General features: G+C 28.8%; 2 protein-coding genes across 2 annotated transcripts in view; one reads left to right on the top strand and one right to left on the bottom strand.

Annotated features, from left to right (window-relative positions):
* LOC117170052 (adhesive plaque matrix protein-like) overlaps positions 1 to 3,582 on the bottom strand; it is a 12,711-nt gene extending 9,129 nt beyond the window's left edge. Inside the window, exon 1 of the mRNA XM_033356570.1 lies at positions 3,414 to 3,582. Coding sequence (XP_033212461.1) covers positions 3,414 to 3,582 — 169 coding nt within the window. The remainder of the gene's footprint in view (positions 1 to 3,413) is intronic.
* LOC117170049 (LIM domain only protein 3-like) overlaps positions 1 to 17,578 on the top strand; it is a 529,686-nt gene that overhangs the window by 89,368 nt on the left and 422,740 nt on the right. The window lies entirely within an intron of this gene.

Here is a 17,578-nt window from a genome sequence, read left to right as displayed (position 1 = left end):
CTAGTCGGGAGTGGTGCTGACTGAAAACAGATGATTTGGAGCGATTCGCGCGCCATCTGTTGGTCATTCTAAGGACTTATTGAACTACCCTCGTATTTAATTTATTATCTTAATTTCTCCTCTTTAGGAAAAGTATGAAAAACTGTGTTAGAAGCGGCTTGAACATTATCCATTAATTGATATCCCATCTTAAGGATGTACAGCTTTGAACACTTTTTTATAATTATTCCTTTTTGACATTCATTAAGTTTGAAATTGTTGAGTGTTTTTAGTTTCCAATTTGAAATTTCGCAATGTGGATCATATTTCTGATTTGGCAATACGTTAAATAAATATTGAAGTTTTACAAAATTACCATAATAGCAAAAAATTCAAATATATACTACAATAAATGTGAGCCTTGTCAGATATAGCTTGCTAAATTTTTCGACCTTTATCCCATAACAACGTATTATTTATTCATTAAAATAAATAGAGTCTGCAGCATCTAAAAAATTTCCATGTTTGATAAATTTATAAAGCGTAGAACCTTAAAAATTATTAGGCTACATCACTATCAAATTATAAACATGTAAAAAGAGATAATTTAGACGCAATTAATATATATAATAATGCGCTACAAAAAAAATGTATTATTATCCGATTAACATGTATGCAACTTTTATACGACAGGTCTGATGTAAATATGATATAGTAACATAAACTTGTGTAGTAATTTGAAATATTCTTCTAAGAAAAGAAATTGGCGAAAAAAATTTGCGCTCTAATAATAAGTACAAACCTTTTGTAACTAAATAGTGATAAGGTCTTTTCTTAACTTTTATTTTAAACCTAAATGAAAATACCCTGCTTTCTAAAATAATTTTATTTTCTTTATTATTTAGCGAATTTTATCTTGGGGAAGAAAAAAGCATTTTCTAATTGTTAGTCTAGTCACTCTAATGAAAGCTTGACATAGCAAGTAAATAGGTGTAGAAAAATTTTATGTCATTTTGCTAATGCTCAAACATTTTTTTTTAATATGCGAGACACATAAAACATTTGGAATCAAACTTTAAACAGTTGCGATTGGAAAATTTTTCAAGCTATCTCACTAGTGCAGAAATTCAGAATACTCAAGCAAAGCAACAGTTTTGATAAAACGTAAATTCCGCACTTTTTCATTTAAAAAAATTCAGAGCTGAATTTGGTATAAGAAATTCGTTTGCATTAACGCTCGAAATACATTTTTAAACAGTAATACTTTTTTAAAAAGATTTAACAGTACTATTAAACAACAAATAAGTGCTTAAAAATATATAAATCAAACCAGCAATGACAAAAGGACTAAATGAAAAATGAAATTCTGTGCAAGACAATCATCGCGTAAAAATCAGAATTTCTACTGGAAAGATGAAATGTATTTAAACTTACCAAACGAAATTCAATTTGGTCTCTTCAGTGATTTCAAAAGGACAAATAAGTTGTTGCTAGTATGTTTGAAATTTCTTCCAAAGCATTCTGGAAAAAAGCTTTGTCAGCGACGTGTATAAACTTAATAAAATAATTTTGCTTCCTCATAAAGGAAACTTTGTAATCGTAAAACATTAGAAATTTTTTGAATTTATTTAATAAAACGTTTTTAGAAGACTTATTTCCAGCACTAATACCTTCAAATTTACGGAAGGATTTCTAAACATTTTGATTGCATTTGCGTTATATCTTAAAAGTCTTTTAAAAATCTGGTTTTTATAGTAAAACTTTTTTCACTAACTTAAATTAAAATTGATGCAAAAACGAAAATCACTCCTTGATTCAAGGCAAATCAATTGACCTATAATATTAATATACTTTATTGAAGAGTAAAGAAGTTATATACATTTGCAATATTTAAAACATCTCTTTTGAACAGAAAAACTTCTTAATGGATATAATGTAAAGCTGATGCATGAATATACAAGACTTTTTGTTCATAAATTTTTAAATAAAATAATTCTGAAGATTGTTATATAAAAAGCATAAATTTGGGAAAGGGAAAGGGTGTGGAAGATTTTCACCTACCCTTTTCCAAAAGAACTATGTTAATGAAAAAAAAGTTTTACTTCAAAAACAAGTTTTTGAAATATTATAAAGGGCTAAAAAAATGCAATAAATATTTGTAGAAATACATCCGCTATTTCCAAGATTTTAATGATGAAAATAAGTCTTGCAACTGTCATTAATTTATGTGTAATCGTTTTTAAGTTATTGTGTTTACAAAAAAGTGTGATATTCACAAATCCACAAATACACGTGAGAAAGCAAATTTATTTTATTAAGTTGATAAACGTCCCAAACAAAGTTTTTTTGCAGAGCGACTTGAAAAATATTGCATTTGTAGTTGCAACAATAGATTTAATGCTCTCATGATGATTTATTTGGGTAAAAATTGATATTTTGGGTTTCAGTCGTGTACAAAACTATGAGTTTTGCCGATTTTTCGTTAACGTTGTATTTTATTTCTTTAGAGTTAACCTGAAACTGAGAAATGAACTAAAGAAGTAAATTGCAATGTTCACTAGACGTCGACAAAATTCGTAGGTTTTGTACAAGATTGAAACCCGAAATATTCCTTTTTATTGCACTTCCAATAGTATGTTTGGCCTTTTTAAAGCCCTAAAGAAACAAAATTAAATATTGTTTGATAGTTCAAATATCTTCGGTTATTTTTCCAAAAGAAATTATTATTCTTCCAAAATAAGTTACTCTTACACGTTAAAAAAATTAATATATTTCTATAAAAACTCAACATTTTTCTAATCTAAAGATAATAAAATTATACACAATCTGTTGAGCATAATAAATTCTCAAACTTAGAAACTTTGTCAAAATTAGTGATACGAAAGTATCAAATTATGTTTTTATTTGTTAGATCTTTACATTTTCTCGTTCAAATTAGGAGTCTATTAGACTGCACTCATTATCTTCAGTGGATTAGCAAATAAAAAGCCTCCAGACCGCCAAACCTGGTCTGCCTCATCTTACGGAAGGTCACATATTTTTTTAAGTCAATGGTGTTTGAGAAAAAGTTGTACTTTCCAAACTCAAATATTTAACTTTTTCTCTTAATTTATTCTTTTTAGAAAAAGTATGACAAATAGGTAATAATAATAATAATAATATATAATAGTATAATAACCTTTAGTACATTTGGTTTGAAGTAGCGTCGTCAGATATATAATTTAATCAATTAAAATGCTTTAATCTTAAAGCTTTAGGGTAATGTATTTTGTACTGCGAAATAAGATATATCTACATTTTTGAGGAAAATTAGGCATATTTTAATCAGAATAAATTTAGGAGATTCTTGGAATTAAAATTCAGAACATCATAGTGTCATATCGCAGAATATCCCAGTTTATAAATCCGCTCAACTGACAATATCCCTTGATTACAATCATCCGGATCATCGCCTTTTTCTGGATGCTCCATAGTTCCATATCGATGGCTATTAGCAACAACTTTATTCATCAGAAAAGGTTGCTCATGATTCCTGAGAAATACGGGCACCATCCAATAGGGGTATTCTTGCACATGTCCAATATGAGTAGATCCATCCCTCATTTTTACAAAAAGATCGTGCGGAGGAAGTTCGTTATTCATCCCATCTGCACCTAATTTAGTAAGAAAAAATTGACATTAATTTACGAAGATTTTCACACGATGAACTTGGCATTCTTCTAATTTCGCACAATCAAAGGTGAACTAGAAATGACCTATATATGTAATGATGAAACGCAAAATTTCTTTTGCGAAGTAAGGAAGACTTTGGCGGGATAGGACAGACTATTTGATAATTAAAGCACTTGCTATCGGTAGTGAAACATCAAAGTACAAGTTGCTATTTGAATCCTTGTAAAAAAATAAATGGTGGTTGAATGCTTCTGAAAAATATTTCAAAGTTTTTTTTCAGGTATACTGTATCAATTTTTGCTGCAAGCGTATACTGTCAAAGTTATTGAAAATATTAAGCGACTTTTAGATACGGAGAGAAAAAATCGTATCGAGATCAATTTAATAAATTGCTTGAATTTTGCGAACTTCTGGAATTCCAATAATTACTCGAATTCCATTAATTCATTGGAACCCATGAATTTAATGAGTTCTTTCAATTCTTCGTATACCTTGAATTTCTTGAGTTCCTTGTATTCGATGAATTTAATGAATTCCTTGCATTTTACGAATTTCTTAAATTTCAAGAATTTCTTGAATTCCATGAATAGCTTAAATTCCATGAATTTATTGAATTCAATAAATTCCGTGAATTTGATGAATTCCTTGATTTTCATTATTTCTTTGATTTCCTTGACTGCAGTGAATTCCGAAAATTTCATCAATTTCGTGCATCCGTCGAATTCCGTGAGCTGCGCTAATTCCGTGAAAAATATGAATTCCTTACATTTTAAAAATTCGGTGAATTCCTTGAAATTTATGAATTCTTGGAATTCCATCAGCTCCTTAAATTACATGAATGCCATTAATGCCGCGAATTCCATAAATTTCATGAGTTCCTGGAATCAAATGAAGGTCGTGAAGTCCTTGAATTCTATGTGTAACTTGAATTCCTTGTATACGATAAATTTAATGAATTCCTTGAATTTACCAAATTCCTTGAATTACATGAATTTCTAAAACTCCTTGAATTTCACGAACTCTATGAATCCCGTTGATTCTTTAAAATCCATGAATCCATTGAATTCCGTGAATTCCTTGAATCCCTTAAATTCCTTGAATTTTATAAATCCTTTGACTACCATAAATTTCTTGAATTCCGTGAATTTTGTTATTAAGATATTTTTCGAGAATTCTTTAAATTCCTTGACTTTCCTAGATTACTTGAATTTATTAAATTCCTTGAATTTCTCGAGTGTCATGAAATCTTTAAATTCTGTGAATTCTGTAAATTCCTTTGATTCCGTAAATTACTTGAAATCCGTGAATTTCACAAATTTTGCGAATTTCACGAATGCCGTGAGTTGCGTTAGTTCACTAAGTTCCACGAATTAGTTTCATGTTTTGAATTTAATGAATTCGGTGAATTTATTCAATTACATGTATTCCATTAATTACATGAATTCCATGAATGTTATTAATTACATGATTTCCATAAATTCGTTAATTTCCTTGAGTTTAATAAATTTCTTGAATTAAATTATTCCTTGAATATTTTGAATTTCTTGAGTTTCATAAGTTACTTGAATTTCATAAACTGCTTGAATGCCATAAAGTCCATGGATTCCATTATTCCTTTAATTTCTTATATTCTAAGAATTCCTTGAATTTCAGGAATTTCACAAAATAATAAATTCCATCAAATACACGTTTTCGATCAATTTTTAAATTCCATGAATTCCATAAATTATTTCATTTCGTTTCATTAGTTGAATTCTATAAATTGTCTGAATTCTTTTTAATTCGGCAAATTCCATCAATTACTGGAATTCCATGACTTTGTTGCATTCCATGAATTCTTTTAATTATTTAAATTTTGAGAATTAGATGAATTCATAGAATATTTCGAATTTCGTGATTTTTTTAATTCCATGAATTGCATAAAATACTGTAATCCAATAAATTCCTTGAATTCCATGAATTTCAAGAATTACTTGAATTTATTAAACGAATTGAATTCAATAAATTCCATGAATCACTTAAATTCAATAAATAGGTTAAATTAAATTAATTCCATGAATTATTTTAATTCGGTGAATTGTTTGAATTCTACGAAATCCGTGAATTATTTATTCATGATGAATTATTTAAATTTAACAAATTCTTTGAATTAAACTTTTTCATTAATTTAAATAAATTCCGGGAATTGCTTCTTTTTCACGAATTCCTTCAATTCCTCGAAACTCGAATAATTTCTTGGATTGCAAGAATTTCTTTAATTCAATGAATTCCACGAAATCCACGAATAAATTCCTTGAATTCTATCCTTGAATTCTATCAAAATCTATGAATTACTAGAATTAGATGAATTCCTAGAATTTTATGAATTCCATGAATTACTTAAATTCGGCGAATTCTTTGAATTTCGCGAAGTCGTTGCATTTCACTCATTTCTCAATTTCAATAAATTCCTTGTTTTTTACGAATTCCATCGAATACTTCAATTCGACGATTTCCTTCAATTCGATGAATTCCTAGAATTCGATGACTTCCGCGAATTCGATAAATTCTTGCAATTGCTTGAATTTGATGAATTCCATGAATTACTTAAATTGGATGAATTTTTAGAACTCCATGAATTCCATGAAATATTTGATTTGAATGAATTCCTTGAAATAATTACTTGAATTTCAAGAATTTCTGGAATTTAATAAATTACTTGAATTTAAAGAATTCCCTGAATACCATTACTTTGAAAATGATAGATCATATATGCATTCCGCATGAAAAATTGCATTTCAAATAGTATTACAATTGAGAGGTCATAAGACTCATCTCACTTCCCGCCTTTTTTTTAAACTCAATTTTTTGTTAGTGTGACGGCTTATTAGTAAACAAATATAGTATACATTTACCTATTTTTGTTGATGCAACCTTATTTTTGACAAGATTTCAATTCTTAGATTGACTTATTAGTCAATTTTTAATAGACATAGATAATTAAAAATTTCAATGTTTACATTTCAAAGTTTTGTAATTGTTTTTTTATTGTAAATTTAAGTCTTAATGTCAGTGTGACATATTTGATTCCAGAAGACTCTTAAAATCAACAAGTCTATTTTTATTTAGAAGGTCTTTACATGTCGTTGTTTAGATTCTGCGTCTATTAGACTATATGTGTTATCTTCCATGGATCAGCAGATAAAAAGCCGCCCATACCGACAAACCTGGCTCACTTCACCTTATAAACGTTCACATATTTTTGTTGAAATCAATAATGTTAGAGAAAGAGCTGTACATTCAAAAAACAAATATTTTACTACTTCTCTTCATTTATTCTTTTTAGAAAAAGTATGACGAATTATTAATTATAATAATTATAAGAATAATACATAATAGTATAAGAACTTGTGATCCATTTGCTGACACCCCTTGTTTCAAAAGTTGAATTTTGAGTATATTTTTCCTGTTTGTTACTTTTTAACAATTAAATTTGAAATTGTTCAGTTTTTTTAGTTTCTAATTTCAAATTGGACAATGTGAACCATATGTCTATTTTGGAAAGATATTTGGAAAATTAAAGCCTCGTCAGGATGAATAAAAATTGTTAAATCTTAAAGCTGGATTTTCGAGGTAAAAAGATTTAACTAACAGCTCTAAAGAAAACATTTTTGAGTACATGTATATTAAATTTATCATAAATATTTATTTAAATATTATGTAACACTTAAATTTGAAATGCAGCAAACAAAGTAACTTCAAAAGCAGAATTGCAGTGCAAATTTTCATCTGCTGTGAGTAGACACAATGAGAAGAGAGCAACAATACGATATTCCAAGAATTGCGTATGAACTGACGAGAAAAATTGTTGCTCTATACTGAGAACGCATTATTTTCCGGTGAAATTAACAGAGTGGAAGGAGGGATATTCAAGATTACAGCACGTGATTGAAGTTACAATGTGAGGCAGCAAACGTAGATTTTTAATTGAGTAAGATTTTTTGGTCAAGAAAAAAAAATATTTCAATCAAATTCTTGAAGTATTAAGCAAAAAAAAAAAATAGAATTTTCTAGAAAGCAGTTAAATTTTGATACCGAAAATATAAACTGTCAAAAATTCTATGACATGGAAAATTAAAACGTTGAAAATTTAATTGTAAATTCTCTTTAATTCTTTAAAGTGGAATATTGTATTGAATACAATTGATAATAATTTTATTTTATTTTGGAATTCCATGAAAATTTAAAAACTTTAAAGAAAAATTTTTGAAACAGGAAATTTTCTTACTGATAAAAGTGACGACATTCAGTTTATTATTGTTAATTTGCACTTAATAAATTGTGTCTATCAAGGCAAGTATTTCGTAAATGATTCCACTCGATCTAAATACAGTATCAAAATTTTTATTCGAGCAAGGAGTAAAAGAATCAGAGTACATTTCTCATTCGAGGCTCTCCTTACATTCAATCTCCGTCTCTGGTCCTCAGACCTCACACACTACATCAGAGTGGGAATAATATAAACAAGATAGTCATATTTCGAAGAAATGTATAGTCGAGATGACCGAACATAAAACAGCAGAAACTTAAACCATAACAATTATATTTTAAAATATTTTGTTTTTACTGTTTGAACAGTTCTTAACTGATTAATAAAAATTGTGGTCTTAAAATGCAAAGTTCCTTATTTAAAGAATATAATCATTATCGAAGTGATTTACAAAATTAAAACATCAAAATGAAATTCAGGGATTTAAATAAAACTTGAATAAGTCGAAGAAATTCTATAACTTTAAATAACTGTCAAGTAAAATAAATTTACAATTATTCAAATTTAATTTGAAATTCTTTTATTCTGCTTGTAAAAGATCCTAGGTCGAATATGTCACAAGTTAACAAGTTTTGGATTTGAAGTTTTGGTTTGAAAATTTAACTATTTTGTTGCAAAATCCAAATATTTCTTTGAAAATATACTTTTTCTCTCAAATTCATATTTCGTTGCTGAAAAATGAACTGAAAACTTTTTTGGGTGAAAATTCAACTATCTTTTTGTTGCTGCAAATTTTTCTTTTTGCTTCAAAAATTTTAACTGCTTAGGTCGAATTTTCATTATTCTTGGCTAAAAATGCAACTGTTTAGATGAAAATTCATCAATTTTGTTGTAACAATTTTCGTTTTTTATTCGAAAATTGAATTATTCCATAGAAAATTGACTTTTCTCTTAAATTCATATTTCCGTATTAAACAATTAACTAAAACCTTTTTTGCATGAAAATTGAAATACTTCTTTTGATAATACCGATTTTTGTTTGAAAAATTGATCTGTTTTAGTGAAAATTAAATTTTTCTAAACTAGAAATTTAACTATTCGGTTAAAAATTTAACAATTTTGGTAGAAAGTCATAGTTTTTGTTGACGCATTTAGGGATCGTCCATATATTACGTAAGAATTTTTTCTTTTGTTTATATCGCTGTGTCCTATTCAACTTGATAAAAATATTATTTTCGTCTTTATTCAAACAACAGAAAAACGTCTTAAGTAATATATGGACAATCCCTTAATAGATTTTGTGAAAATTCATCTTTGTAGTTTATAATTTAACTAACTTCGCAGAATATCTATTTCTACTTCATAACTCATATTTTTATGTTAAACAGTGAAAATAAAATATGTATTGGTTTGAAATTCAAATTTTTGTTGTAAATTTGTCTTTTTATTTAAAAAATCGTCTATTTGATTCGAAATTTCATCTTTTATTTGTAGTCACAATTAAGTCGAAAAATTGTGTTTAATAAAATGTTACCGAAGCTTGTGTCCTTTTTCAACAAGTTAATTTTTTTATTTCTAATATATTTTTATAACGAGAATCTATAAAAATGTCTTTTTTTTTTATTAGTCACCTTTTGCCTCTTTATTATTTATCGCATGTTGTCTGGCTTTTCCAAAAATTCCATTTTTTAATTTCAATTCTATTTTTTACGAATAAATAAAAAAATATGCGTCCTTTCAAAAAATTAATAATGACTAAAAAGTGATTTCTACAAAATTTGTGATTCTTTTAAAGGCAAAATTTTGTTCACTCATCTTTTTTGGTACCTTGCATAGTTTTCTTAAAAATTTAATTCTTTAATTGTTAATGCTATATTTCGCAATTGAAATGAAAGCTACACCTCCTATCAAAAAAAGAATAATAATAAATCTGGAGCTCTTTTTTAAGTGAATAAATGTTGTTTATTTACTTTTTCTTAACGCGTGTCGTGTGTCCAAAAATATATCCATTTAATTTTGAATGCTCCTTTTATAAATAAAAGAAAAACGACTTGACCTATTAAAAAGTATTAAAACAGAAATTTGTCGATAGTTTTTTAAAAGACAATTTTTGCCCATAGATATTTTTTACAACTTATATAGTTTGACCGCAAAATGGAATTTTTGATTCTTTAATTGTTTTTGTCCAATCAGAAGTAGAATTTTCAATTTTTCGAAAAGATTGAAAAGTTGTTATGATATCCTTGTAGAGATTTCAAAAAGTGAAGTTTTTTTTCACTTTTTGACACATTTTTTGACACACTCAAAAAGTTTTCTAAAGCACAATCCAATGTTTAGTTTTAAAATGGTTTTGTCCTTAAAGAAGGAATAGGGTGCACAAATAGATGCATTCAAAAAGAGTAAATGTACATACACATTTTAATGCTAAAAGCCATAATTTGTAAAAAATATTCGGAAAACAACACTTTAGTATTTCTAAATGATGACTATTTATTTGTGGAATGAAACGCAACACTATTAATTCAATATATGTCTACATACATTTTTAAGAACATTTAAGATTATTGAAGCAGGGTACGTTTGTGATATCATTAGGATCAAAAATTAAAGCATCATAGTATTATAGTACTTAGTAAATATTTCAGGGATATCAAAATTTCTGATCAAGAAAATATCCTTTTCGACATGCCTAGAATATCCCAGATTAGAAATAGGATGGCGTATCGGAATCCATTGATTACCAACCGACTTGTAAAACTGATCTATAGACATAACTTTCTGGCACATTTATATATATATAGTTCGCAAGTGGGAAATTGCCAGTGAAATTTCCATATGGATTAGCATGGTGTTGTTCATTTACAGGGTACACGTGAAAATCATGAGCTGAATAAAATCGGTTATTTCCTATTCTCATGCGAACCTCCCTTGGGCCATGAAAGCCAGGAATATTATTAGGATGAAGATGGTGTGGATTAAGATGGCTCAAGAAATGTTCTCCCGATGACGTTCGTATAAAAGCGAATTGCAGTATAGAAGGTTGATGAGGTTGCAGCCAGAAGGGTATTCTGCGATTGTTGTATATTTCGATATTTCCCTCAAAGGTGGAGCCATCCTGTCGTAGTAAAAAAAGTTGATCTTCGGGAAACAAGTGATCTGCAGGAAACTGGTTATGCACAGGCAAATGGAGAACTTGCTGAGGTTGGTCGTGTTTACGAATGCCATCTTCACCTAATTTCATGAGAAAAATGTCTATTAATTTATCAAGATCAAATTTTAAACAATCAAAGATAAAATAAGAATGGCTTATGTATCCATCAAGTGGTGATGATTTACGGATGATTCATGAGTATTGTCGTTATGCATATTTGCTTGCAAGCTTCTAAAAAATTTGAGGCATCGATTGTGGATTTATAGAACTTGAAGTAAGCCTGAGAGTCTGTTGAAAAAAGAGAGTTTTGAAAATATATCTTTCTTAAGGAAATTGCGTTGACAATTGAAACTTAAATTACCTAGATATTTCTCCGTATCTATCGCCGTTTTAGGAAAAAAACTTGGCATTCAAGGTGTTCATATTATATTCTCCTCGAGAAAGATCTATTCAGAATAGAAATTTAAGACTGTTTTACCGTTTTACTAAGGTCTCGTCATTACAAATACTAACCGCGGTAATCCAAGTATTAAGAATACATCTTCACCAAGAAAGGTGAATTTAGAATAGATATTTGAGATTCCTGACTCTTTTATCCAAGGTATTGTAATTCGATGAAGTAATCCAGTTAGCCTGTGTGTTCAGAATACAGAAGGTCTATTCCGAATAAAAATTTAAGATTCCTGGACACTTTTCTAAGGTATTGTCATTATAAGAACTGAATCTGGTATTCTCGGTGTTCAAAATCGATCTTCCCTAAAAAATTAATGTTCAACATAGAAATATTTGGATTTGTCGACTGTTGCTCGCAAGTGTTGTCAATCGAAACAGTAAACTTGGTAACCACGGAATTTAAAAATAGATCTTCCCTGAAGAAAGTGTGTTGACGATAGAAATTTAAAACCCTTCCACCGTTTTTCAAGTTTTGCAAATACATTTTCCTCGAAGAAGGTTTGTTTATAACTGAAATTTAAGTTACCCTAAAGGTTTATCAAATATCTCGTGGTGCATTCAGAACTGCAATTTAATTCATGTTGACCTTTTTTTCAAGAACTTGTCAGTGTAAGAAGCAAACCACGTAACACAGGTGCTTAAAATATATCTTCCTTAAGTTAAAAATATAAGATTCTTCGACTGCTTTTTAAAAGTCTAGTTAGCGTGAAAAATAATCCTGGTAGTTCTGGTTCTGAAAAGTCATCCTCTCGGAGGAAGTTGTGTTCATACCTGTAATTCAAGTCACTCAGAAGGTGCATCGAATTCCTTGTGGTTCCAAAAAGTAAACCAGGGTAGTTCAGATTATTAAAATGGATCCTTGTAGAAAAAGCTGCGTTCACAAGTGAAATTTAAATAATTTTCACCATTTTTTCAAGGTATCGTTATTCTAAGAAGTAAGTCTGTTAGTCCGGTTGCTCAGAATACATCTCTGTTGATAGCAGTTTGTTTAGAATAGAAACATAAAATTCTGCGGCCGTTTTCCGCATTCTTATGGTTCTTGGAAGTAAATATGGTTGTCCAGGAGTTTCAAAATACATATTTTCTAAGGAAGCTCCATTTTAAAAACAAACCATCTTCCTTGAAGAAGTTTTTTTCATAAGAGAAATTTAGGACACCCTTCTTAGTGTCAGTAGATGCAACCACATTAAGAAGTAAGCCTGGTAAACTAGGCGTTTAAAATACATCTTTCTCGAGAAATTTGTGTTTCGAACGCCTGGATTACCAAGTTTACTTAACATTTTTCTACAGAAAGATATATTTTAAACACCTAGACTATCAGGTTTACTTCTTTGAACTATGATACATTGGACAATTATTCAGGGTGCCTTATATATTAATTATGGATACAACCTCCTTGAGGAAGATGTATTTTGAACACCTAGGGAACCAGGTTTACGTTTAGGAATAACTGAACCTTTCAAACACTATAAGAATATCTTTAATTTTTCTCATAAACCGAATTTCATTGAGAAAGATATTTTTTGAACATGTAAATTATTCCTAATACGATCGATTACTTTTTCATCTTTGTGATAAATACTTCTCAGCTCTGATTAAATCTTAATATTAAAAAAAATGATATCCCTATTTAGTCTTTTATATCAAAACATGCGGGTTATAATGCATATGGGCAAAAAAAGTCATAACCATTCAAAATGTAACACTATTTGACTTCCTAAGACTAACAACGAGTAATTATTATTTCACTCGGTAGGTGTTGATATTTCCTCGTCTAAAATAGGCATCTATTAGACTGCAAACAGGAGCGTAGAAAAGATTTTTTCATGAGTAGGCTTACCAAAAGTATGTTCAAAAATAATAATTTGAGATAGGTATTAGGTTTATTTTATAATTAGGTTTATTTATTTTATGGTTGGACTCCGCGAACCCATCAATATTAGTGAGTGGGCTGAAACCTACCCAGTCCACACGGTTCCGACGCCCCTGACTTTATACGTTATCTTCTACGGATCAGCAAATAAAAAGCTTTACAAATTTATGCAGATCATATTAATTTTTGCAAGTACATCAGGTTCCAGACTTAGCATTTTTTGGCAACTAACCTACTACCGCTATTAACAATTCAAATATTTTTTTTTTTAATTCCACATTAAATAATTTGCAAAAGCAATTATGAAACAATCTGATTGTAGAGAACTCATTCTTGAAATTTTCAGTTTTTGTAATTTCTAATTTTAAATTTCAAAATGTTAATCAAATTTCCGATTTTGTAAGATAAAGAAAACATTTTAGTCAATATCTCCGACAAATATCACGCTTGACCCATACAAATAATTTAATGTTAAATCTGGACACATTAGGAATAAGCAATTTAACTGAGCGCTTCAATTGAAATATTTTCAAGCATATATATGTCCTATTGATTATATTTATTAATTTTAATACAGTATTAAACTTACATTTATAATGCAGAAAACCGAAAAGCGTAAGTATTAGAGTTTTAATAAAAATATTCATTTTATTTAAGTAGACGCAACGACAGAGAAAATTTTTTTTTTTGAAGAAGAAGAAGATCGTTTGAGCTGAGATGATTAATCGCTGACATATATACTAACTTTTATGGATCTCACATCTGGAAATTTTCCATATTTGCTAACTTTATTACTCATAGAACCATCAGAATTTCTTATCTTCTAATTTAGTATCACACGTGTTAAAATGTACAAAAAGAGAAAAACATTAGAGTTGAAAAAATAAAACTCGATCGATAAATTTCTTTTACTTTTTGAATATATATGTGACCTTCAACCCAAATGTATAGTATACCGAAAATATTTTTGTTTCTTCTAGAATGATCTGCTTCTCTTTGATTGAATAGTGATGAGAGCCCTTGTCTTAATTTTATTTTTAAAAGAAAACAAGTTTAGATAACTTTTCAAACTAATTATTGTTCCTCTAGTATGCAGAAAAAGTGCTTTAAATGCAATAGAACATATTTTTTAACTCTTTGAAAGCTAAGCGTTAATTATCGCTTAAAATAAAAAGTACAAATTACATACTTATATTGTAATGTTTAATACAAACTTTTAGCTTACTATTGCTTGAAGTGCATAAGAAAGAATTTTATATGTTGAGAACAACGAAATACAGATCTTTTCTTTTTTATTTCGCAAATTAAACATTTTTTTTCAATATTGGAGAGGCCGAGAAAGCTCTGGATCGAACTGGTCCATTTTGAAAAGTTTTACAAAATTTTTTTTCTGTTTTGCGACATTGTATTTTTGCACAATGCATTTTTGTATCGAAATAATGGAATCAAATGTAAAAAGTTATTTATCCAAAATTTTTTGTCTTACAGAGGACTCATGAAAAGAGTATACGTTCTCAAATTTAAATACTTTGTGAATTAGTATTTGATTAAGCCTAATCCATTTAATCTTATCATGAAATATAATCGAGTTTTATAGTTTTTTAACAAAGAGGCTCATTAGAATTAATTTTTTCAAGAATTAATTTTCGACTTTAAGCAATCTATAACATTTTTTTTTTAAATTTTACATCATTTATGATGAAGTGTATTATATTAATGTGATGTTGGAACTATTCATTTTATCTATCTATTCAGTTTATGAGAAAATTCGCATTAATGCAAAGAAATTAAATATCATTACATTCTTGGATTATTCTCTTGCTGATCAAGTTGTTAGGTATGATTTCATGATATTTTAAAAAATATATATTTTGTTTAATATTTAGTGAAATTTACTTCGAGGAAGGAAAATTCTTTTTTTATAGTTAGGAAAACCAGTTTCAATGATGGCCTCAAATGATAAGTGCTCCGAAAATGTGCTGCGCAGGGTGACAAACATGTCTTGAAAAGCAAAGTTTGTTTGCAGAGAAAATTGATTTGGTACATGCTTGAACTCTATGAGTTAATTTTTATATTAATTTTTTCAAGTTTGTGAAGCCCTTAATAAATCAATTACTAGACAAAAATAAAAACTGTGGATATTACGTCTCATAAGCAACGTCGAAAATAAATGTACCCGACGCCTAAATTTAAAAATTATTTTGCACTAAAGAATGAATACAAACACTTTAATGTGGGTAAGTGACTATTTGGTTAATTTATTTCTCCGAATGTACATAATTTGTAGTGCAAGATATATCTAAATTTTTCAGGAATATAAGAAATTATTGAAGTAGAATATAATAAGCACATCCTTGGCATTAAAAATTGACCAATCATAGTGGAATATGTTCTCGTAAAACTGAACTGTACACGTGACAACGTGGTACTGAAATGTATATGTGGTTGTTTTTTGGCAAATTGCTTGATTTCCTTTTAGTCATACCAAAATGGTTATGTTCTTTTACAGGGTATACCTGAAAATTGCTAGCTTCATAATATTCATTATTTCGTAGTCTCATCCAAGCGTTCCATGGACGGTGAATACCGGGAACGTGATGAGGAAGTGGATCTTCCGAGATTATATTTAAAGCATAACTTTGGTTGTTTGCTGTTCGGATATAAGCAAAATAAGCAGAAACATGATCTTCATCACACCGCAACCAGAAGGGTATATATTCATTGGGGTACGGGTGGATAGTACCACGATAAGTAGAGCCATCCTGCATTTTTACAAAAAGTTGTTTTTCAAGCAATTCGTTAATTCCACCTATTCCACCTGCACCTAATTTTGTAAGAAAAAACTGACATTAATTTCTGAAGACTTTGTACAGTGTTAACTTAAGATTTTTGACATGTTTATAAATCAAAGGTGAAAAAAGAATGACTTAAGTATTCATGAAATTTACCATATTGTTTCCGGAGTAGGGGTTCCCGGGGGCTTGATTGGAACTTTTTTTATTACTGAATTGGTCCCCATTTATATTGAAATACTAAAGTGCATGTTGCTATTTAAATACTGGGAATATATGAAACTTTTCGAAAAAAATACGATTAAAGTTTTAATTTAACATGCATGTTAATTTTAATATTATATTACACTTACGCTTGAAATTCAGCAAACCCACAAGCGCTAAAAGTAAAATTTCATTAAATATCTTCATTTTTCTGAGCAGAAGCAATATCAAAAAAGTGCTTTTTTATGAATTTCCTATAAACTGAGACTGAATGGTTGCGAAATATTAGAAATGACTTATATAAAATAATGACGCCTTATTTATACTTCAAAAGCAAATAAAGTATAGGTAGGAGGATTTTTAATTCAAAATCTAAAAAATTTCCATTATTTCTGAGTTTATTGCCCATAGATCATTCCTAATCATTAATTACTACAACACCTGTTTAATATTAAACGGTAAAAGCTAGCAAAAATAACAATTATTTTCTTTATCTTTCAAATATACGCTATTAAGACGCATAATAAAAATCCCAAGGTAAAATTTCTTTTTTCAATTAAATACAAACGAAAAATTTATCTGAAGTTAATGTTATACATAATGCATCAACAAAATAACAAAAAATGTATAAAGTTGAAAATTAACAAAATGGGTATCTTTTTTCCGTAACTTAAATATTATCTTTTGAATATGCGGGGTATGGAAAAATCGTAAAATCAAAGTTATTCCTAGCAAAAAGTTAGGCAAGAATTTTTTCACTGTTTCGCAACATTTTGCATGGACAATACGTATTTTTTCCAGCAGCAAGGCTAGGACCAGCTGTAGCTAAAACTTTAAAAAATTTCCAGAAGATGTTCCACTGTCGTTAATATTTTGGAAAATTTAGAGTATGGGGTCTGTTTCGCTCAATAAATTGTGAAGTTTTGAGAGGTAGGGTTCAGCTGAAGCTGCTACTCTGGAAAATGTAGAGTAGGGGGTCCATTGTCGTCGGTACTTTATGAACTTCCGAGTTGGAAGTTCGCTGTGCCTAATAATTTTATAAATTTTGAGTGAAGGATGCATTTAGTATAGTATTTTGATAAATTTAAACTAGAGGTTCAATGTGGCTACAGTCTGTCAAGTTAAAGCGTGGGTGGCTTTACTCGCAGTCGGTAAGGTGTATCGACATGATTTTGGTGTCAAAATATTAAGAAGAGCTCCCTCTT

This window comes from Belonocnema kinseyi, chromosome 3, assembly GCF_010883055.1.
Source record: "Belonocnema kinseyi isolate 2016_QV_RU_SX_M_011 chromosome 3, B_treatae_v1, whole genome shotgun sequence".
Taxonomy (NCBI): domain Eukaryota; kingdom Metazoa; phylum Arthropoda; class Insecta; order Hymenoptera; family Cynipidae; genus Belonocnema; species Belonocnema kinseyi.
Note: the sequence above shows the minus strand (reverse complement) of the source record. Positions and strands in the feature narration are given on the sequence as shown.